This window comes from Plutella xylostella, chromosome 9 (assembly GCF_932276165.1).
Source record: "Plutella xylostella chromosome 9, ilPluXylo3.1, whole genome shotgun sequence".
In the NCBI taxonomy this organism is placed as follows: domain Eukaryota; kingdom Metazoa; phylum Arthropoda; class Insecta; order Lepidoptera; family Plutellidae; genus Plutella; species Plutella xylostella.
Genome location: NC_063989.1, coordinates 11,157,550 through 11,182,584, shown reverse-complemented (window position 1 = coordinate 11,182,584; position 25,035 = coordinate 11,157,550). Strand labels below are relative to the sequence as shown.

The following is a 25,035-nucleotide window of genomic DNA, read 5'->3' as shown; positions in this document are numbered from 1 at the left end:
GAGCTACTATTTAGTTATAAGTACAACTGTGTATATCTGTCATTGTGATTTGTTGTGTATATAAGAAAGTGGATCAAATAAACGCTTTATCTACCTATCTATCTATCGACTTACATAGGTATTACTTAACATAATTCCGATAAGTTTATGAATTAAGAAGAGGAGAAAAAAACGCACTTCGTGGTTTGAATTTTGTTTTTATTTCCTAACCATGTTCAGTCCCAGCATCTTACCTGGTTTAGTTCCGAGAACAATTATCCTCATTGTGAGCACCGCTGAGGAAAATAGTTGATTCTGTCGAGTACACTCAGGGACACGAGCAACTAAGTCAGCCTGTGATATGAATACATACTAAATTCTACGTCCATCTGATGTTTCTTGTATGTACGAGTAGTTATACTTAATAAAGAACCAAGTTGTATGTAAGTAATCAACTATTGAGGAAAACCTGTTCTCTGTTGATAACAAAACCTACTTACACACTTACATTAATTAATAGATTTATTGGTCGTTAAAGAATACAAATTAATTTTTAATTGAGTGTTAGTTGGTAGAGTCACAAACATAAATAATAACGCACTATACATACCTAGTCGAATTAAACATTCTAAACATAACAACAACAGTAAACAGTAGCGATGTTTAAATAATTTAAACAGCTATCCGTGCCATTGTTTCGCCGACTGACAATAAGATAAAAGGGCTCTGTTGATACTTTCATCAATAAATCTGTGGCTCATTCACCAGGCGCAGTGCACGCGCCGCGCCCGCGCGACCGCTCGTCTCTCACACACACATACCTCAGTAACATACTAAAAGTGAATACAGTGATATAGTTACTGGCACCTTGAAGTCAGTCACCGGCCTATCGCCCCGCTACCCACATCCCGTTAGCGCAGGTCACACGGGTCAGTGAACCATGACGGTGCTTCCAACAGACTTCGTGTTCTCGAGCTCCAGCATCAAGAAGGAACCCACCCCGTCCCCTGTGCTAGCCTACTGCGTGCAACACTGGCGCGCCGTGCTGGCTGAGGGCATATCCACTGCGCTGCTGCTGCTTGTGGGCTGCATGGCGTGTGTGCCTCTAGAAGGCGAAGATCCTGTTTCACCGTCGTATGTGCCGATAACGTTTGGGCTGGTGGTGATGTTCAACATCTGCACGTTCGGGCACATATCAGGCGCGCACATGAACCCGGCGGTGACGCTGGCGGCGGTGGTGTGGGGCGAGACAGGCGCGCTGCTCGGGGCGCTGTACGTGGCGGCGCAGGTGGGCGGCGCGCTGCTCGGCTACTCCGCGCTGCTGCTGGTGTCGCCGCGCGGGACCGCCGCCGCTGCCGCCTGCGTCACCGAACCGCACGCGCAGTTAAACTCCGCACAAGCGTTCGGCGTCGAAGTCATCCTAACAGCCGTGCTAGTCCTCCTCTGCTGTGGCGTGTGGGATGCAAAACAAGACTCGGGGCCGCTGAAGTTCGGCGCGGCGGTGGCGGGGCTGTCCCTGGCCGGCGGGCGGCTGTCCGGGGCCAGCATGAACCCAGCCCGGTCGCTCGCCCCGGCGCTGCTCACCAACTCCTGGACCCGCCACTGGGTCTACTGGGTCGGACCTCTCATGGGCTCAGCGCTAGCTGTCTCGCTCTACAAGTATGCGCTGTATAAGAAGCCCAAGGTTCCACAGGAGCAGGCGACGATAGAGTACTGAGTGACGGTGTGTGAGGAGTGAGGACCTGGAGTGTTGTGACGTCCGTGTGTGTGAGATGCCTCTTGGTGGAGGACAATGGGAGATGACCAAGTAGTAATGATACTAGAACAGCAGTCTTGGCGTCGCGGTCGTGTTTATTTGCGTCTTGACATCGTGGTCTATACTCGTAAAATATATGTATAAACGCCATGAAACCGTACTAGATACCGTTAATATTTGGAATCGATAAAAATGTAAACAATGTTTTGTTTGAGGTGATATTTTATTTTATGTGTAAGGATAAATAATGTATTTTTGATACAAATAAAAGGCAGGTATCTTGATACCTATTTAAAACACTAAACAAATGGACATCACATTATTATTCGTCTAGATCACTTTATTTATACTTAAATGATACAACAATAATAAAATCTCGTATCTTGCAAACAAATCAGGTTATTAAAATTATACAAGATCTCTAAATCACAAAAACTCGTATTATAGCAAGCAAGTCTGGTTATACAAATATCAAAATATATAAATAGAAATATGATGTTTATAAATGAATGGCTCATCAAACCAAACATTTATGTACCTACGAAGATACTTCATTAGAAAATAGTATGAGAAGGAAACTAAAGAAGTACCTACCAAAGATTATAATTTGTCCAACTGAAATTTTATTTTTTAAAATTAAAATACAAAAAATATTTTATACTTATAAGTAAGTATACTTACGAAACTTTAGTTTCAATCCGGGGTTAATATCGTGAACGGTGTGAAAGTAAGCTACCTATAACTATAACCAAATAGGTAAGTACCTATATTATGATTTTGCAAGCGATAGTAGTAGCTGTGGTGGAATTATATCGTACTATCAAATTTTGTGTAGATTACACCTGATTGTGGGATTTGTAGGTGATAAAAATAAACAGCTATATTCCATATCAGTAAGTTTATATATTATTTAAATATGTATCAAGTAAATACCACAGTAAGTCCATATTATTGCCTACAATACAATGCAGATCTGATACACAGTAAGTATGACAATGAGGAGAGCAATTTACCTAGTAGCAGTTTATTATGATAACTTGTTTCCGGTAGTTACACCTGCTACATTTTAAAATAAATATAATGGCAATTTTGTTCCGTAGCGCATGTCAGACTGAACTCTGGTTCATTCTTTGAGAGAAAAGTAAATAAGATGTATTTTCAGAGTGGTGTGTAATGTGTAAACTAAAATTACATTCATTACATCCATTGTGACTTCGACTTAATTGTGACTTAACTATGTATGTATTAGATACGCACAGACAACACCTTGTAATGCTACGAGTAACTTGTGTATCTACCTACCTACAGTCCTACATACAAAAATGAAAATTTAGAATTGCACACTTATCGAGAACTAAGGTTCTTACGACCGACCTCCAAGAAGAAAACGGTAATCTAAGAGGAAGGCCGAGGACGGAATGATGAGGCGTTTGCCTGATGGCAATACTTGTATAAGTAACGTTGCGGTGGTGAGAATTTTGGCACGTTGTATAGTTCTTTCATAGATAGCAACATAAAATAATTATATTCCTTACTATGTGAAATTATGCTTTTTCTGTAAGTAAAATTATATCAGTTACATCTATAGTGCTGCCTCATGTAGCTGTGATTTAGATTTTGATAATAAATTTACGATATTGATCTAATATCAATCACTGTCAATAAATACTTTGATTTCTTTGTATTTTTTCTTCGATCTGTTGTAGATTCCGTTTACTTATCAAAAAAAACATGCGAACACGCACGCGACTTCAAAAACAAGAAACACGTAAGATATATTATTTAAGTATAAATACCTACTACGAAAAGGTATCGTCATCCTCGTCAGCTAATAAAACTTTCTGTCATCATCATCACGACCCATCACGTGCCCACGTGCTGGGGCACGGGTCTCCATCCAATGAAGGAATGGTTTAGGCCTAGTCCACCACGCTGGCCTAGTGCGGTGGTGTTGGTGGACATTAACAATTTATTTCCTATTATAATATACTAATACTAGTATATAGTTGTTGTACTTCAGGCCGGGGCCAGGGGGGTCACTTTATATGACGAAAAATTAAGTTTCGGAGCGCTGGTTGGCGAGCTACGACTCTATCTCGTGGTATTAAACGTGCCGATTGCACGACAGCTCTCGTTCGTTAGTTTTTCGTCAGTATAGCAAGCGAAGGGGAAGAGAAGGCCGGGCCGCCCCCGTACCACCTGGAGGCGGTCAGTTGTGGCGGAGGCTGCATCGACTGGTCTAGGCTGGGACGACCTGGAAGCGGCCGCGCAGGATCGGGAGAAGTGGAAATCCTTTCTTCGAGCCCTATGTCCCGGATGAGGGATAACAGGATTTCATCATACCCTTCCAGTGGTCGTCCCACGCCACGTAGGCTAGTTCGTGGTCTCTACTCTATATTCAATTATTCGTCAGCGGTTATCATGGTGTGATTACTGGGAGCACATCATTTACCATCCGGGAGGATAAGAGAGTTTCCTGACTTATTACTGTAATAAAGTTTACGTCAGTCACATTATTTGTAATTATAACAGTAATAAGATTCTTTATAAACAATTAGGCATCATGTTGTAATTATAATCATTGAAATTATAAATAACAAGACAATTCAAATGTCTGTAAAAATTCCCACAATTTTTTTTATTCTAATTATACAGGCTGTTGCAAAAAGGTATACTAAGCCGAAAGCAGCATGGCTTAGATATAACATGCTGCACATGCTGGTTTCGGCTTTTTGCAACACCCTGTATATAATATCATTGAAACATTCCATATCTATTTGGGTGTAGTACTGATGATATAAAGCCTCAAAGAATCACAGAAATATACAATTTTAGAACGTAGGTACTTTACCTCCATACAAGTTAAATAAAATGACTTACACCAAAAGCCCCCCAATAGTTTCCCCGTAAATAATTTCGTAAGGAAGCTGAAAAATCTTTTTTTTTAGTCGCGTGACCAATCGCGCAGTATTGCCAAGCACACTTTGTACTGTCCAGCGATGGACGTTTATATCTAGCGAGCCAGTCAGCTCTAGAGCCAGTGTAGGCTAGAGCCAGCCCGGGATAGAGCCAACCCGGGCCAGAGCTAGGCTTTACTGGATCCGGAGCTAATCGAAACGGCTCTACCGCCCCTGCAGTAATAACCCAATGTTTCGAGAAACAGAGGCCGTATTATGGGCAGTTTAGCGATTCCTAGTCATGGCATTCCATCGTGTTAACGTGGTCTGTATGCTTGATTATAGATTTGCTACCATTCCCTTTTCAATCTATACTTAGGTAATACTGGCCCTGTAGCACGGGGCGCTATTAAGACGTGACAAAAGTTCTCCATCGCGGTCGCTCTTGAGGCTACGCGATGTGAGTGAGCGCGATGCAAAACTCTTGTCACGTCTTAAATGCCCCCCGCGCTAGCCCTTCTGAAAAGGATTGCTGAGTCGAATCGGTGATAAACACTACCAATTACGCTAAGAAGAAGAATGACCAGGTACTATAAGTGTAATAACTTAATACATATTGGGGAAAACACATGTCATTATAATCAATTCATAATTTTTTACTCAACTTCAATACATTTTGTGAGAATGAAATGGAATTTATGATGATGTTGTTATCAGCATGGCTTAAAATAGCGTCTTGGGATTGTTCCGTTGTTTTGAATAGCGCCACCTGTGTGGGCCCAGATTAGGCTCAGCCTGAGCTTCATTGAGGAAACGTTTGAGTGTTCCGATGACGTGACATTACTCCAATTTCCGAAAACCAAGTTAAAGTTAACCATCGATTTAGTAATATACTTATCTATCTGCCGACCATTACAATGAAGTGAGTGAGCTTTTAATTAAATCAACATTGTATTTATTTGCTAAGGTGTTCAGATAATCATAGGGTCAGATGTACAAAAAGGAAAATAGGGCATTACTATTGATATTTTATATTTAACTAACTAGCTAAAATGCAAACAATATTAGAAATACCTAGGTATAGGTTAAAACAAAAATAAAAATACTTTCTATCAAGTAAAATTTTAACACGAGAAAATGAATTACGCCGTCTTTAAAAAAATAAATAAAACTATAAATTGAACGTACACAAGAGTAAGTAAGGAAGAGGCGTCTCCAGCTGAGATCCAATTATGTACATACTAGGGAAATAAAAAACTAAACAATGCAATCTGTTCACAGTGATGGAGGGTTCATTCACCAATATTATACAGGGTGTTGCTAAGCCGAAAGCTTATAATAAATATCAAAGACCTTTGTGGGTGACTACCAAATTATATAGCACCGACAAACAAAACTATAAGCAACTTTGTGTCTTTATAAAAGTTTTCAAAAGTAGCTTTCATTAAGGTAAGAACAAATTATTAGGTTCAAATTGCTTTATCTCAATACTCGTTTACATATTGTGTGCGTTTATAATATTCATTTTGTCTTTAAAATTTATTCTCTGTTTCTGTTCGGCGGGTTAAAAGATTAACGCTGTGACCACTACATACAACACCACAGGTCGTATGGCACAGGCACCATTACTACAATTAAACACGCCATAAAAGTTTAAAACGTAGCGCGCTCGCTATTAAACATTTTCAGGTACTTACTTTTATGAATATAATTTTATTTCCCAGTGAGTTTATCGCTCGCACGACTCAGTCAGCGGTTTGCATATTCATGGCTCTCCGCTGCAATGTACACAACAGTTCGGATGACGTCATCGCACGTTTTAAAAAAACAATTAAAATGTTTATCTTGTTTATTCACGCACTTTTCTGTTTTTACTCTCATCGCTGAAACAACCGGTGGACGGATGGGCGGAAATAACGGTTTTGATCGCAAACGGAAAAGTGGTTGGTTGGAAAAACAACAACGTTATATATTTTTTACACGGCTAACGTCAAATTTTAATAGTTTATGGGTACATAGAACAACGCTTGAGTCGCTTGACTCGATAGGGTACAGTTTGAAAGTTCATTAGATAAGGATACACACACACACACACACACACTCACGCCTTGTACTAATGCAGAGGTGCATTGCTGCACCCACTTTTCGCCAGAGTGTTATGTTAGTCCCAATGTTATAGGGGGCGGGCCTATTGCCATTTTACGGGCACATCCAAGACCCGAGAACAAATATCTGTGTTTAAACTAATTATCTGCCCCAGCCGGGAATCGAACCCGGGACCTTCGGCTCAATAGTCAGGGTCACTAACCACTACGCCATTCGGTCGTCCAAAAATCGTAAATTTATTTAACCTAATACCAACCACATAAGCTAAATCCACTTTATACACAGCAGTGCATCTTAGCGGTCTCACCCGTACACACCAACTTGAGACATCTTAAACGAAATTAACTCCAGAAATTCATCTTTTAAGGCGGAAGTGCACACGTTGTGTCGGTGCCGGCAAATTGAATGTTACCCCGTGGCCCAGAGTGTGTGGCGTAGAGTGACACAGGTGTGTGAAGTTAGCAGCCTAAAGTTAGCAGCCTTTGAATACCCGACCAAATTAAGATGGTCACTTCAGTCATTGCATACTTTATCAATTAAAACACGTAAAAAGCCCCAAAAACATTGGAATAATAATGCTAGGTATTTATATAAACACTAAAATATGTTCTAAAATAATTCAAAAAAATACGACGTTTACTTACTGACGCTCTTGTTGGTTAATGGATATTTTGTATGGGAGCACCAAGATGCTGTAGACCTGCCCGCATCTCACCTGGTTTATTATGTGTGTTGTGTCATTAGAAAACACTGACAGAAGTTTCATCAACATTGAAACGGGATAGCAGGTGTCCAGGAGCCACTTTCTGACGGATTTTGGGTGAAAAATTTACAATATTTCACGAATATTCAGGTTTGCAGGTGGAGCCTAAACAGGTACAGCTGCAAATGATAGTTCATATGAAAGGTATTATTAATACTTAGAAACGATTTTCAGCAATTTCAGATTAAATGACTTTTGGTGACTCTTCAAGGTGAAAATCAAAAAATAAAACTTAGCAGCCCAAGATTAACATTTTGTATGGGGGCACCAAGATGCTATAGACCTGCCCGCATCTCACCTGGTTTATTATGTGTGTTGTGTCATTAGAAAACACTGACAGAAGTTTCATCAACATTGAAACGGTATAGCAGGTGTCCAGGAGCCACTTTCTGACAGATTTTGGGTGAAAAATTGACAATATTTCACGAATATTCAAGTTTGCAGGTGGAACCTGAAGAGATTCAGCTGCAAATGATAGTTCATATGAAAGTTATTATTAATACCTAGAAACGGTTTTCAGCAATTTCAGATTAAATGACTTTTGGTGAATATTCAAGGTGAAAACCAAAAAATAAAACTTAGCAGCCCAAGATTAACATTTTGTAGGGGGGCACCAAGATGCTATAAACCTGCCCGCATCTCACCTGGTTTATTATGTGTGTTGTGTTATAAGAAAACACTGACAGAAGTTTCATCAACATTGAAACAGTATAGCAGGTGTCCAGGAGCCACTTTCTGACAGATTTTGGGTGAAAAATTTACAATATTTCACGAATATTCAGGTTTGCAGGTGGAGCCTAAACAGGTACAGCTGCAAATGATAGTTCATATGAAAGGTATTATTAATACCTAGAAACGGTTTTCAGCAATTTCAGATTAAATGACTTTTGGTGAATCTTCAAGGTTAAAATCAAAAAATAAAACTTAGCAGCCCAAGATTAACATTTTGTATGGGGGCACCAAGATGCTATAGACCTGCCCGCATCTCACCTGATTTATTATGTGTGTTGTGTCATTAGAAAACACTGACAGAAGTTTCATCAACATTGAAACGGGATAGCAGGTGTCCAGGAGCCACTTTCTGACGGATTTTGGGTGAAAAATTTACAATATTTCACGAATATTCAGGTTTGCAGGTGGAGCCTAAACAGGTACAGCTGCAAATGATAGTTCATATGAAAGGTATTATTAATACCTAGAAACGGTTTTCAGCAATTTCAGATTAAATGACTTTTGGTGAATATTCAAGGTGAAAACCAAAAAATAAAACTTAGCAGCCCAAGATTAACATTTTGTAGGGGGGCACCAAGATGCTATAGACCTGCCCGCATCTCACCTGGTTTATTATGTGTGTTGTGTTATAAGAAAACACTGACGGAAGTTACATCAACATTGAAACAGTATAGCAGGTGTCCAGGAGCCACTTTCTGACAGATTTTGGGTGAAAAATTGACAATATTTCACGAATATTCAAGTTTGCAGGTGGAACCTGAAGAGATTCAGCTTTAAATGATAGTTCATATGAAAGGTATTATTATTACCTAGAAACGGTTTTCAGCAATTTCAGATTAAATGACTTTTGGTGAATATTCAAGGTGAAAACCAAAAAATAAAACTTAGCAGCCCAAGATTAACATTTTGTATGGGGGCACCAAGATGCTATAGACCTGCCCGCATCTAACCTGGTTTATTATGTGTGTTGTGTTATAAGAAAACACTGACGGAAGTTTCATCAACATTGAAACAGTATAGCAGGTGTCCAGGAGCCACTTTCTGACAGATTTTGGGTGAAAAATTGACAATATTTCACGAATATTCAAGTTTGCAGGTGGAACCTGAAGAGATTCAGCTTTAAATGATAGTTCATATGAAAGGTATTATTATTACCTAGAAACGGTTTTCAGCAATTTCAGATTAAATGACTTTTGGTGAATATTCAAGGTGAAAACCAAAAAATAAAACTTAGCAGCCCAAGATTAACATTTTGTATGGGGGCACCAAGATGCTATAGACCTGCCCGCATCTCACCTGGTTTATTATGTGTGGTGTGTCATTAGAAAACACTGACAGAAGTTTCATCAACATTGAAACGGGATAGCAGGTGTCCAGGAGCCACTTTCTGACGGATTTTGGGTGAAAAATTTACAATATTTCACGAATATTCAGGTTTGCAGGTGGAGCCTAAACAGGTACAGCTGCAAATGATAGTTCATATGAAAGGTATTACTAATATCTAGAAACGGTTTTCAGCAATTTCAGATTAAATGACTTTTGGTGAATCTTCAAGGTGAAAATCAAAAAATAAAACTTAGCAGCCCAAGATTAACATTTTGTATGGGGGCACCAAGATGCTATAGACCTGCCCGCATCTCACCTGGTTTATTATGTGTGGTGTGTCATTAGAAAACACTGACAGAAGTTTCATCAACATTGAAACGGGATAGCAGGTGTCCAGGAGCCACTTTCTGACGGATTTTGGGTGAAAAATTTACAATATTTCACGAATATTCAGGTTTGCAGGTGGAGCCTAAACAGGTACAGCTGCAAATGATAGTTCATATGAAAGGTATTACTAATATCTAGAAACGGTTTTCAGCAATTTCAGATTAAATGACTTTTGGTGAATCTTCAAGGTGAAAATCAAAAAATAAAACTTAGCAGTCCAAGATTAACATTTTGTATGGGGGCACCAAGATGCTATAGACCTGCCCGCATCTCACTTGGTTTATTATGTGTGTTGTGTTATAAGAAAACACTGACAGAAGTTTCATCAACATTGAAACGGTATAGCAGGTGTCCAGGAGCCACTTTCTGACAGATTTTGGGTGAAAAATTGACAATATTTCACGAATATTCAAGTTTGCAGGTGGAACCTGAAGAGATTTAGCTGCAAATGATAGTTCATATGAAAGTTATTATTAATACCTAGAAACGGTTTTCAGCAATTTCAGATTAAATGACTTTTGGTGAATATTCAAGGTGAAAACCAAAAAATAAAACTTAGCAGCCCAAGATTAACATTTTGTAGGGGGGCACCAAGATGCTATAGACCTGCCCGCATCTCACCTGGTTTATTATGTGTGTTGTGTTATAAGAAAACACTGACAGAAGTTTCATCAACATTGAAACAGTATAGCAGGTGTCCAGGAGCCACTTTCTGACAGATTTTGGGTGAAAAATTGACAATATTTCACGAATATTCAAGTTTGCAGGTGGAACCTGAAGAGATTCAGCTGCAAATGATAGTTCATATGAAAGGTATTATTATTACCTAGAAACGGTTTTCAGCAATTTCAGATTAAATGACTTTTGGTGAATATTCAAGGTGAAAACCAAAAAATAAAACTTAGCAGCCCAAGATTAACATTTTGTATGGGGGCACCAAGATGCTATAGACCTGCCCGCATCTCACCTGGTTTATTATGTGTGTTGTGTCATTAGAAAACACTGACAGAAGTTTCATCAACATTGAAACGGGATAGCAGGTGTCCAGGAGCCACTTTCTGACGGATTTTGGGTGAAAAATTTACAATATTTCACGAATATTCAGGTTTGCAGGTGGAGCCTAAACAGGTACAGCTGCAAATGATAGTTCATATGAAAGGTATTATTAATAACTAGAAACGGTTTTCAGCAATTTCAGATTAAATGACTTTTGGTGACTCTTCAAGGTGAAAATCAAAAAATAAAACTTAGCAGCCCAAGATTAACATTTTGTATGGGGGCACCAAGATGCTATAGACCTGCCCGCATCTCACCTGGTTTATAATGTGTGGTGTGTCATTAGAAAATACTGACAGAAGTTTCATCAACATTGAAACGGTATAGCAGGTGTCCAGGAGCCACTTTCTGACGGATTTTGGGTGATAAATTTACAATATTTTTATTATACACTACGCTATACCGTTTCAATGTTGATGAAACTTCTGTCAGTGTTTTCTAATGACACACCACAAATAATAAACCAGGTGAGATGCGGGCAGGTCTATAGCATCTTGGTGCCCCCATACAAAATGTTAATCTTGGGCTGCTAAGTTTTATTTTTTGATTTTCACCTTGAAGAGTCACCAAAAGTCATTTAATCTGAAATTGCTGAAAACCGTTTCTAGGTATTAATAATACCTTTCATATGAACTATCATTTGCAGCTGAATCTCTTCAGGTTCCACCTGCAAACTTGAATATTCGTGAAATATTGTCAATTTTTCACCCAAAATCCGTCAGAAAGTGGCTCCTGGACACCTGCTATCCCGTTTCAATGTTGATGAAACTTCTGTCAGTGTTTTCTAATGACACATCACACATAATAAACCAGGTGAGATGCGGGCAGGTCTATAGCATCTTGGTGCCCCCATACAAAATGTTAATCTTGGGCTGCTAAGTTTTATTTTTTGGTTTTCACCTTGAATATTCACCAAAAGTCATTTAATCTGAAATTGCTGAAAACCGTTTCTAGGTATTAATAATACCTTTCATATGAACTATCTTTGCAGCTGAATCTCTTCAGGTTCCACCTGCAAACTTGAATATTCGTGAAATGTTGTCAATTTTTCACCCAAAATCTGTCAGAAAGTGGCTCCTGGACACCTGCTATACCGTTTCAATGTTGATGAAACTTCTGTCAGTATTTTCTAATGACACATCACACATAATTAACCAGTTGAGATGCGGGCAGGTCTATAGCATCTTGGTGCCCCCATACAAAATGTTAATCTTGGGCTGCTAAGTTTTATTTTTTGATTTTCACCTTGAAGATTCACCAAAAGTCATTTAAACTGAAATTGCTGAAAACCGTTTCTAGGTATTAATAATACCTTTCATATGAACTATCATTTGCAGCTGAATCTCTTCAGGTTCCACCTGCAAACTTGAATATTCGTGAAATATTGTAAATTTTTCACCCAAAATCTGTCAGAAAGTGGCTCCTGGACACCTGCTATCCCGTTTCAATGTTGATGAAACTTCTGTCAGTGTTTTCTAATGACACAACACACATAATAAACCAGGTGAGATGCGGGCAGGTCTATAGCATCTTGGTGCCGCCATACAAAATGTTAATCTTGGGCTGCTAAGTTTTATTTTTTGATTTTCACCTTGAAGAGTCACCAAAAGTCATTTAATCTGAAATTGCTGAAAACTGTTTCTAGGTATTAATAATACCTTTCATATGAACTATCATTTGCAGCTGAATCTCTTCAGTTTCCACCTGCAAACTTGAATATTCGTGAAATATTGTCAATTTTTCACACAAAATCTGTCAGAAAGTGGCTCCTGGACACCTGCTATACCGTTTCAATGTTGATGAAACTTCTGTCAGTATTTTTTAATGACACATCACACATAATAAACCAGGTGAGATGCGGGCAGGTCTATAGCATCTTGGTGCCCCCATACAAAATATCCATTAACCAACAAGAGCGTCAGTAAGTAAACGTCGTATTTTTTAGAATTTATTTATTTTAGAACATATTTTAGTGTTTATATAAATACCTAGCATTATTATTCCAATGTTTTTGGGGCTTTTTACGTGTTTTAATTGATAAAGTATGCAATGACTGAAGTGACCATCTTAATTTGGTCGGGTATTCAAAGGCTGCTAACTTTAGGCTGCTAACTTCACGCAGGTGAGTGACACAACGCTAAATTTGCAACAGAAGCAAGTTCCAACTCTAAACAATAGGGTAATAAATGGTCTTAGTAATCTGATACCGACGAAAGGTACGTCACTGTTCTTCATTTATTTAGGGCTGAAGAAAATAAATATGCCTCATATTGTAACCGTTGCAAAGTTAGCATTGTTGGACTCTATCTTTATGCAATTTATATCTCCCCGCAATTTAGGAAACAAATTGCAACTACCACAAAAATGGGAATACCAAAAACATCACCAAATCAACTTAGTAACAATGCACTTATGGAATTGTATCGCAAAAGTACAGAATCCCAACTACCAGCTTTCATCAACGAGAACAAAAAATCTCGAACATACCATTGCAGCAAAAAGTATCCAGACGTCGCTAGTATCGTAGACATAACGAGCCCAAACACATCGGAGCATATCCCGGCAAATATTTTACAAAACCAAACATATCACAGTGGTGACAAGACAAAACAGTCTCCCAATTCGCTAGATAAGCGAAAAATATTTTTGTTCGCTGATGAAAAAGGGAGACATATGCGACAAATCTTACAACAGCTAGTAGGGAATAATTATATAGTATGTTCTATGATAAAACAAAATGCTAACATGGAACAGGTTTTGATGTCTTGTGTATCACAATGTAAAAATTTAACTAAATCTGACTATGTAATTATTCTAGCAGGATCACACGACTCCAACATCAGATCCCTAGAGTCAAATCTAAAGCATTCATTATCCTTACTTACACATACTAACGTGATAGTGGGTAATGTATGCAGGAATATGTGCATAGATGAATACAGTCTCAATACAGTACTTCACCAAATATGTTGTCTGTTTGATAATGTTATGTATGCTGATCTGATTGATTATCACAGCGAAAACCCAAAAATGTTTCACCGTATTCACGCATGTAGGCTTCTCCTTCGACAAACGTTAAAAATAGAATATATGAACAAATTTATAATGTATAAGAAAAAACAGGAGAGTTTATATTCTAGCAGTGTATGTACACAAACAAATATTGTAAACTATCATTCGGCCAGTACTCAAACAAGTGAAGATTTTTTTCGCTGTTGAAAATAATGTAAAGCCTAACATAAAAAATGTTCACATATTTTATCAAAATGTCTGTAGTATTAATAATAAAAAGGATGAATTTGAATTATATATTAACTGTCTGAAGGACCAACCTATGTACGTTTGCATGACAGAGCACTTTCTAAATAAATTTTCAGCTCCACTTTTTAATATTAACAATTACCATATGGCCTCATATAATCACAGAGTGATTAAGTCTAGAGGTGGTTCTCTTATATTAGGTCACCAAAGTTGTAAATTTGAAGAACTCGAAATTTGTAAAAAGTTTTATAAAACGGATTGCTTTGAAATCTGTGGCATAAAAGATAATGATACGAACTTACATATCCTATGCTTGTACCGTACACCTTCTGACAAGAACTTCGACTGTTTTATGAATAAGTTGGAATCACTAATGGAACACTTTTTCAACAAGAGGGTCATCCTCGTGGGCGATTTTAACGTAGATCTTTTAGCGGATAGTAACCATAAGAATGACTTTTTGAATCTCTTGACTTGTTTTAATTTTAGACCGCTCATTGATGATGTAACTTTTATTCGTAACAACTCACAATCGTGCATTGACAACGTATTGACAAACCTTCCTAATGATGACATACTGAATATTAAAATTGACCATAACAATATGGCAGATGGCCACGCAGGTATCACAGCCACATACAAGACTTCAGCTTCTTCCGCCAGCCGCAATGGTAACAGTCAATTTATTTACAAAGAGCAAAGAGTTTTCAGTACTAAAAATAATAATACTTTCAGGAGTAAAATTCAGAACCAAAACTGGAATTCGCTTGGCATAAACGGATTTTTACACAGATTCTCAGAAATATTCAATTGCAGCTTTGTTAAGCGGACGAAGAAAATTCACCTGAATAAAGAAAACAAGATTCAGTGGATATCAAAAGGTTTAAGGGTTTCCAGCAAAATGAAGCGTTTCTTAGGTTCCGGAAACCGAACCAATGATGAATCGGTATTACAATACAAGCACAGATACATTTCACTTTATCGTAAGGTTATACGGGCACTAAAAAAGAACACTGTCACGAAAGAACTTTCCAAATCAGAATTTTCATCAAAATCAATATGGAAAGTAATCAACAAATATCGGAACAAAGAAATACAAAAAGCAAAAGAAAAAATAATACTTAAAGAAGAAAATAGGATTATAGATGACCCTAAAATAATTGTAGACTTATTTAGTAAAGTTTTTGACAATAGTGAACAAGTAGTTACAGAAAATTTTAATACATCACATTCCATACTTATAGACAGCACAGATAGAGTAGAACAAAACATGCATCTTAAAACTGTCACATCAGAGGAGCTTATAAAATTAGTAGCCAAAATGAAAAACAAGTGGTCATGTGGTTACGATGATATACCTATAAGCGTCATAAAGGAAAATATCGATATCTTGGCTGAACCATTGGCTATCTTCTTTAACAACTGTATGGAACATATTATATTTCCAGAACAGTTAAAAATTGCTAAAATACTACCGATTTTTAAAAAAGGCTCTAGAACTGACCCAAAAAAGTATAGACCGATCTCATTGCTACCAACCTTATCCAAACTGTATGAAAAACTACTTAAACACAGACTGATAGTACACTTAAATACCAACAAGGTATTAAACCATAGACAGTTTGGCTATCAGAAGGGAGTTGGTACAATAGATGCCATTGAGTCTCTTGTCGACGACACTATAAAAAAGCTGAACGATCGTAAGAAGGTGCTTGGTTTATTTCTAGATTTAAGTGCAGCTTTTGACACAGTCGACCACTCAATATTACTAACTAAATTAGAACACTACGGAGTAAGAGGACAAGCGTTTGACATATTTAAAAATTATTTACAAAATAGACATCAATTTGTTGAATTAAAATGTGAAGACAACGGCACAGAAAGGGTTGTTAAGTCTAAAATGGTTAAGGTGACGAGAGGTGTTCCTCAGGGATCAATTCTGGGCCCAATCTTCTTCATCACCTTCACAAATGATCTCATCAGCTATATGTACCGAAATATCCCAAATATTGAATTAGTTTTATACGCAGATGATACAAACGCGGTACTGTATGCTGACGACCTTAACACACTGAATCAAAACGTTAGAGCCGCTCTCACAGCTTTCGATACATGGTTCAGTAGCAACAATCTCCACTTGAACCCAAATAAAACTAGTGCTATTATCTTCAGAAACACAGCCAGAAATCATGATACGCTGGATATTGAGTTCAATGGAGATAAGATCGGTTTGGTTGAAGAAGTCAAGTTCTTAGGTGTTACCATTGACACATTCCTGAACTGGAAGCAGGAGCTTATATCAATAGAGGGTTCAATTAGTTCAGCATGCTTTGCTATCAGAAGCTTAAGAGATGAGCTTAGCCTCGAACGTCTCAAAATGGTATACTTTGCATTAGTGGAGTCGAGGTTAAGATACAGCATAATGTTCTGGGGTCAAAGTCATTACTACAATATGAGGAAAGCGTTCGTAAGTCAAAAACGGGCCATACGAACAATGGTACGAATTGCACCCTGGGTCTCCTGTAGAGAATTTTTTGTTAGGTTGGGCATCTTAACCGTCCCTTCCTTATACATTTTAGTACTTTTAACTTACCTCGCTAAAAACTTGCCTAGGTATGAGTCAGCTGACGAGAGAACGACAAGAAACAAGTCGAGACGGAAAGAAATTCGTATTGAAATGTTGACGGCTAGACTGAAAATTGCGAAACACTGTGCGCGATACCAGGCAGTTTTCCTATATAACAAGCTTCCAATCGACTTAAAACAAATTGACAATGTCACAAGGTTTGAAAACGGTTTGCGTGCCTTCTTGTTGGAAAAGTGCTTCTACACATTAGATGAATATATCAATATGCATGATTGATTTTGACATTTTAATTGTATTAACTTCATAATTATTATTACTATTTTTTTATTTATTATTAATTTACTCTAATTTATAACTACAATTTATTTATTCAATACTATTAAGTGTAAATATGTACTGCATGCAACAATTTATATTTTAATTTTTCTTGATTTAGTTTTTAGTTGTAAGTATTTTTAAGTGACATTCAGATACAATTTATTATTGTGAATTGAATAAATGATTGATTGATTGATTGATTGATTGATTGCAATAGCTGAGGGTGTAGTGTGAATTTTACACCTTTAGAGCAGTGAAAACAAGACGCGAATTTGTATGGCTCTGGACAGTCGACATGAGTAGGTATTTTGATACGGTATGGGTAAGTAATGGTACAAACACATTCGTATTAAGTTTGCAATGCTCCAATAGTGCTCGCACTAGGCACTCTATAGTGTCTTCTTCATTTAGAAACGACACGTTACGTTGCGTTGCGTTAGTGACGGTGTTTCTGCGGTGGCGGCCGCGGCTGAGGTCCTATTGTTTAAAACTAAGCGTTTCTAATGCGATTGTCGACGGGCAGTGGCGGTACTTATGTATTGGTACGGTTTTGGTGTCATGATGTGATGGTCCAACCGCCTTATCTGAGGTGGTCTGACTCTAAATAATAATCTACTCTAATGCTCCATATTTGAGGTTATAATATAATAACGCATTTCTTATATGTACGTATTGATTTGATTTTCCTTCGTAATCATTAGTTAAAATGTACGTTTCAACTTACAGTAAACAGACTGGTACTGTGAGCAAAGCGTAGTTCTCGAGATAGCCGCCTTGAGTGTAGTAAGCATACCTGGAATTACCCCCGCTTCAACGTTGCGTTAAGTAATTAGGACTGCAATGTGACTCTCGACACCGACTGCGATTTAATAGACTAGACTACTGACCCCGCTGCACGGGTCTGTTATCTTCGTAGATAAACGTTACGTTAATAGTGACGTTCGTGATATGAGTTTATCGACGACGACGTTATCATGCAGTGGGGATATGGCTGAAATGAAAAACGTTAAAATATGTTACAAGAAGTACCAGCCGATGGGTGTCACATTCATAAAAAAAATTCCAACCTGTTCCTCAGTAGAGTTCCATCCAGGAATTTGGCGAACAAATTTAAGACTCACAAAAAGCCAAGCCATGTTGTAAATCTCGAAAACCCGTCTGCGAGCCAGGCAAGTTAATCATAAAACTAGGTTAATTTGATTTACAGTAAAAACCTGGTAAGTTATAGTGTAAAAATTACTTATAGCTCATGCTAAAATACTCTGTCCAATAGGTAATTTCACTTTTGCTCGTTCATTCGTTTTGGAATAAAAAAAATACATTCACTCACTCACAATACGATTCGTCAAACTTATGACTCTCTCTCTTTTATTTGCTCGCAAAAAGCTATAATATTTAAAACTTTTACCCTCGTGAAAACTTAATTATATTAGTGGACCGCGGCCATCTCTATCTAGGTCTTTCTCTGCGCTGAAGTCTGTAGAATCAAGTTAAGTAAGTACATTCAAAACAATATTAACATAGTTATCATAACTCATAACAGGAAGTTTTAACAAAATATTATTAAAATACCAGCACAAATACGGAGTTGAATTCCGAGGTAGCGATTCTCAGTAGAATGGGGCGAAGGAAATGAATGTTGTTTAGAAACAGCCAGGTAGGTATGCGGATTTGTAAAATAAGATAAAAAATTACTCGGTTGGAAAATATGTTAGTAAGTAATTTGTTAATATTTTCATCTTATTACGCGAAATAGAACGACTTTGATTCGACCGCTTTTTGTACTTACCTACTACAACTTTTATTTCAATGACCAATATTATAATTGATAGAAAAAGGCTCTGTTGCTTTTTTAGTAAATGGTTAGCTTACAAACAAAAAGGTGGGTAATATTCTGGCTAGATTAAGTATATGCCTAATTGAGTACCTATGTTAGGATAAAATATATCTGTCTGATAAAGAACATTCTTTCAATGTCTCACACAGTGTTGTTTGTGTCCAGTCAATCTAAAATAGATTCTATAGATATTTTGTGTGTAGAGTTTTGCATACCCATTAATGTTTAAATGCTCGCCGGCGGGGTGCTGGTGTATCTCTCGTAGCAGCTCGTAGCACCTCGTAGCACCTCGTAGCAGAAGATTCAGTAGTAGGCTACGAGTATTTTCTCATTTTCAGCGGACACTCTTCGACTGCCCTCCACTATCACCGAATCCTGGAGATATAGGTACTAAATAAATATAAATTAATTAAAACTATATTATCGTAGATGTATGTGTCAGTAGATGTATGTATATAATAGTCATGTAAATAATTATGAAATATATGATAAAACAAACTCTATTTTAAATAAGTAAAATTAATTTCAAGTTTCTACTGTAGCACGCTTCAGGAGCACTATGCCATTGTTTTCAAGGTGACCACAAAAATAAGCTCCATTCAATAACGATTTATCTCAACGTCCAAGCGCTGATATTTTCGTTCATGGATGACGGGAAATGGCGTTTCGAACCCTTTATTGTAAAATAGTTGCTTGTGTTAGTGTAGCATGGATGATCCAAGCTCAACCACACTAGGAATGTGATAAGTATGTATGGTCGTTACAATATTTCCGAAATACCCTCACGGGCAATGTTCCACTGATAAAAGCACTTTATTGCTCCTAAACGGAAAAGGCTAACTTAATGACGCCTTATACAATATTGAAGTACATTTAACAGAGAATCATAGGATATATAATATATAACCAACTAAAAATGGTAATATTTTGTGTAACTTTTAAATGAAATATTTGAAAAAATTGGGGTTATTTGGTGTCGGAATTTTGTGAGTGGAACCTTTTTTTTGCCTGTGAGTGTATAATTACGATGCCAAGAACAAATAAAGATACACAAAAACACATAACATATACGTATAACACCGTTCCTTTTCAGTCTGAGGTACCCTTTCAGTTCGAATATCGTAAAACTATCATTGGTGAAAATAGCACTAAACGAATCTCGCAGCGGTAGCGTTTTCTAAGGACATCGGTCGTATTTTATAGTGTAAAATTTATAGTGTCCCTACGTACTAAAAAATAGGTGCCGTAATCTAAAATGTAATAAAATGGATCGCTACTGTGAGCTTAGCATGGCTTGGCTATGTTAGTATTCTAATCGTTTTGTATACATACTTAGGTAATAAATAATAGAATTTGGGCAGGTGCCAGTCCAGTAGATTTTTTTAAATAGAGCGAAACCCTTCCTTTATGCTATACATATAAGGCACACGGACAATTGGGTATAGAATAATAGAATATCTACTTACCATAATAAGATATGGGTTCACCAATCACCAAGTACCTACTTACTGAACTTTCAAACCGTAAGGTTTGTATTGGCACACATATTTTTGGATACGGATACAATAACTGATAAGCAAAACCCGTGAGCTGGCGAGCGATTTCCTATCTTATAGCGCTGAGCCAGCGATGAGTGCTCAAAGAACTCACTGACCCATTTAGTCGCAACTCGGCATTCAAAAGGCAACCCAATTCCGGCTTTTATACTGAAAATATGTGAATATTTTAGGCCAAACCACCACGAAGTTTTTTGGCAGTTCGTAAACTGTAAATACTTTTGCCAAGTCCATATTTAATTTAAATAAGGCCAAGGCCAATTCATTGTAAAGTTAATTGTAGCGTGAATTTGTAACTGAATTGATTATAAAAAATAAAAAAATAAATTTTCTAAATTTTATAAGTTGAATTTCTATGGATATAGCCATTTTGTAACATAACAAAAGTGACATCATAGCAACACTATCTGCAAGCTGGTCAGCAGACTTGATCGTGGGCGGATCCTGCTCCTGACAAAACAGTCAGTCATCCATAGCCAAGACATCGTTATCTCCGCCAGTTTATACGAACACCTTCAGATACCCAGAATAAGGATGCTCACAGCTCTGCGGCATTCAAAACTCCATCGGAGAGCGTCGGCCGGCGGCGGCGGGCGCGCAAACACAAGCGACCGTAACGAACCCACGCCGGCTCTCATTCACCTCGCTATTATTGTATACCTATAGTCACACTACAGTTTTTACAACAACGAAAAATGCGATCTTATAATATCGTAAGCGAAAAAAAGTTAGGAGTAAGTTTTATGTGAAACTAGACCAAAAATATATAATAATAAATAAAAAAAAACTTGATACTGTTATAAAGTTCTTAAAGTGTTATGAACTACTTCTGTAAATGAAAGTGTGTTGCACACCCATGACGAATTTGGAAGGTGACTTTTCACTGTGATTTTCCGAGACTGCTCACGCTCTACTTGTTTACCAACAACTGTCCGTTTCAAATATCTCTACCTAACGATTACGGCTCGTGAGATGTGTCCACATATTATAATATACTCGTATATCAGTTTTATTACTGTAACATTATGTACTGTTAGATAGTAATAGTACTTACCTACTTTCATAGATATATACGTTTTTGAAACATAAAAACATATTGAAATTAAATTAAAATTTCATATGAATACTTATAAAATCAGTCAGAAAGTTCATGGCTGTATATTATGAATGAATAAAAGGCTTTTTTGGTAAAGCGTGTACCAACGAGGCGACGTGGACGCAGCACAAAGCGAATTAATTTTGACGTTTGATTTAACAAAACGGTGTGGATATTATGTGTTGCGAACACAACCCGACGTTTTTCATAAAAACCTTTTAACTCTCAACATTTTCACTCGGATTAAAGTTGAAATGAAAACATGATTGCTTTATTTTAATGTCAAAGCCATTTCTTGTACAGAAATGTTCATAAGTATGTTACATTTATTATTGTGTTAAAAGCTCTACTTATACATAATCCTATAGTATATAATAGTCATTATTATGTCAGTTGTATTTATCGATAGGTTCAAATCTATAATTTAGATATGTGCCAACAATTTTAATTAGAATTTGGTGAGTACTCTGCTAACAGGGTTAGGACTGAATGGAGAGTAGTCAACGTATAGTGTTACATTGATGGCGACTATTTAATGATACCTATTTCAGAGGGCATACAATTAAATTTTGACACAGTCACAACTTAAAATTTGAAAATGAGGTTTTATTTCTTGAATTTGAAATTTGCATTGTGACATTATAGTACATAGATATTTCCAAAGGAGCACCTCAATTTTTTGCCTTCGGAATCCCTCATTCAGAATCAGAATCTGTCTAAGTTTTTGTGGTAAGGCCCTAAATTTTTAATACATTTAATTTAAAAAAATACACAATATTAAGCTTTTTTGCTTGTTAATATTCTGATGCGCTGTTAAAATGTAGGTACTTCAATATTGCAGACGGCATCATGATACAAGCCTTGTCGCAAAAGGAGTAGGTAATTTGGTGATTTTCTCACTGGAACTTTTTCATTGCTTGTGAGTGTATAATGCAGTCATGTCCCATTAAACCCCACTACCCGGCGGCTGCTCTGCGCCGGCGGTGTGGCGGGAGATAGCGGTCCGGCACCGGATGCGGCGCGTCCGGCTTCCGCACGGCTTCCGGCGGCTAATGACGCGCCCTTCCGACACGTCCGACAACCGAATTATGCTAATAGCCGGTAACTACACGCCTACAGGTTACATGCTATTATTTGTGCGTGTATTATGAACGTGTAACTTCACGACTGTAATCCCGAAGGGTGGTTCGTAAGCGAGACTTTTGACTCGTGCAAACACGTGATGGGTTGCGGGATTGACCGTTTTGGAATGATAACAATACACAAATTTAATAACAACATAGTTAGACTAAATTTGTACATTTTTCCTAGACTTTCTGTGTACCTAAAATCACGTGAGATTAACCCTCTGCAAATTTCACTGAAAGAAGTAAACCTGAAGCAGAGAGAAATGGCTTCTTGGGAAAGACTACCATCTAGCAGAATACCGCTATTTGATCTATTTCAGCTATTTGTGAAGTTTCAGACCAGTCTGCATATATACATACATTCGGAACATAATATATAATTATATAATTAGGTATCTATTCTATTTTAGTATAAATATAATTATAACGTACCACAACACACTTTTATATATTTACTATACACATATTTGTGTTTGGTTGAGGCTCCACTCCCACTCACTAAATTGGTCCTGGCAGAATACCAGCGCTGTGATTATTTAATTATAATCATAGTATTATGCTGAGTCAGAACCCTTTTGCTAACATGATAAATACACATGTTGCTTTTCTATCTGCATGTCTTAATAGTGTTTGGTGTTTTATGTAATCGAAAAATTTATGTTAGAAATCTTGCTGTGTAACCTGTGTATGTGTTGTGTTAAGTAAATAAATAACTTATCTATCTATCTATCTATCTATCTATCAAATGGCGGAAATAAATACTAAAAGGTACAGCGTCCTGCCTATCTCCAAACAAAGCATCTAGAAGAATAATGGCCGTGTCCAGATAACACACCACCGTATCTTTTATCTGTTCAAAGCACGTATTCTATAAAAGGCAGCTTTATCCAGTATTCACAAGCGGAGGCAGCGGCTCGCGAGCTCACTTGTGACTTGTCAGTAGTGTTGCCCAAATGCAAGAACAAGACGAGACTTAGCCAGTCTTGGTCTTGGTCTTGCGCCAATACACCTGGTCTTGGTCTTGGTCTTGGTCTTGCGCCAATACACCTGGTCTTGGTCTTGGTCTTGGTCTTGCGCTCCCAGTCTTGGTCTTGGTCTTGGTCTTGCAGCAAGAGTCTTGCAAGTCTTGCAATTACCTATTAGTCTATTACTATTTATTAAAGTTTACTTTTTGATTTTAATAGATATTTTTTTATTCGCTATGTTTATGGTATTAGTCGTAATGCGCATAGGTCCAGTTTTTCATTTTCTTTGATACAGTTTTTTGCATCTCATAGAATTCCTAAGCGTACTTACCTATACACCGAACTGTTACACCTAACTACTCAGTGAAATAGCGCTCTGCAAGACGCAAGAGTCTTGCAGGCTATGTCTTGTTCTTGCTCAAGTCTTGCACGGTCAGTCTTGGTCTTGGTCTTGCTAAAAATACGCGGTCTTGTTCTTGGTCTTGGTCTTGCAAAAACGCAAGAACAAGACCAAGACTGCAAGACCAAGACTGAATTTGGGCAACACTACTTGTCAGCTCGAGAGGTGGGTATTCTTGAACGCGAAGAGTTTTTAAAAGTGAGCAAAACTTTTTTTTTTCTTCGATATGCAACATCGTAACTATGCTACTTACTCGTACAGGGAGTCAGCGACCAAATACAATACAATTAAACTTCAGATAACTAAGTGTCAGTCCATAATGTATGCGGTCATATTAAGAACTGATCCATAGCTCACAGGCAATGAAAACTCACAAAATTCCGTCACCAAACGTCCCATATTTTCAAAACGTTTCATTTAAATTTTGAACATATCATTTTCGTTTTAGTTGGTGTTCTTGTGCGCAGTTAAAATTAAATGTACTTACTTCAATATTGCAGACGGCGTTATTGAGCCACCAAGCCGCAAAAAGAATCATGACAGTTATTATAGTCGAAGTAGAACAGATTCGTTATTCTGAATACGATTTCAACTTACCACGTATTGTGTACGATGTGGCTGTGTTTGACGTAAAGTAAAGTTATAAAGATAAAATTGTCGTCGTTAAATGCATCATTTGAGCATTCTAAATGACATGGTTTTATGTTTATGCACCTATTATGTTTATTAACTTGAAAGAGTTTGGTAAACCTACCTATCTGAAAATATATGTAGGTATCAAGTAAAGTAAGTGACTATAGATATTTGTTATAACGCTAAGGTATTAATGTAACTACTTACTTAAGGAAAATAGGTAACTCATTGTAATATTTTAGAATTTGAATAT

General features: G+C 37.4%; 1 protein-coding gene across 1 annotated transcript; it reads left to right on the top strand.

Annotated features, from left to right (window-relative positions):
- Nucleotides 1-694: 694 nt before the first annotated feature.
- On the top strand, nucleotides 695-1,859 carry LOC105390592 (aquaporin-like). Its single transcript, XM_011561922.3, has one exon. It carries the CDS (start codon nucleotides 920-922, stop codon nucleotides 1,694-1,696), a length of 777 nt encoding a protein of 258 aa, XP_011560224.3. The 5' UTR covers nucleotides 695-919; the 3' UTR covers nucleotides 1,697-1,859.
- Nucleotides 1,860-25,035: the final 23,176 nt, after the last annotated feature.

Coding starts and splice junctions, on each gene's coding strand:
- LOC105390592 (XM_011561922.3), top strand. CDS start 920: ATGACGGTGCTTCCAACAGACTTCGTGTTCTCGAGCTCCAGCATCAAG.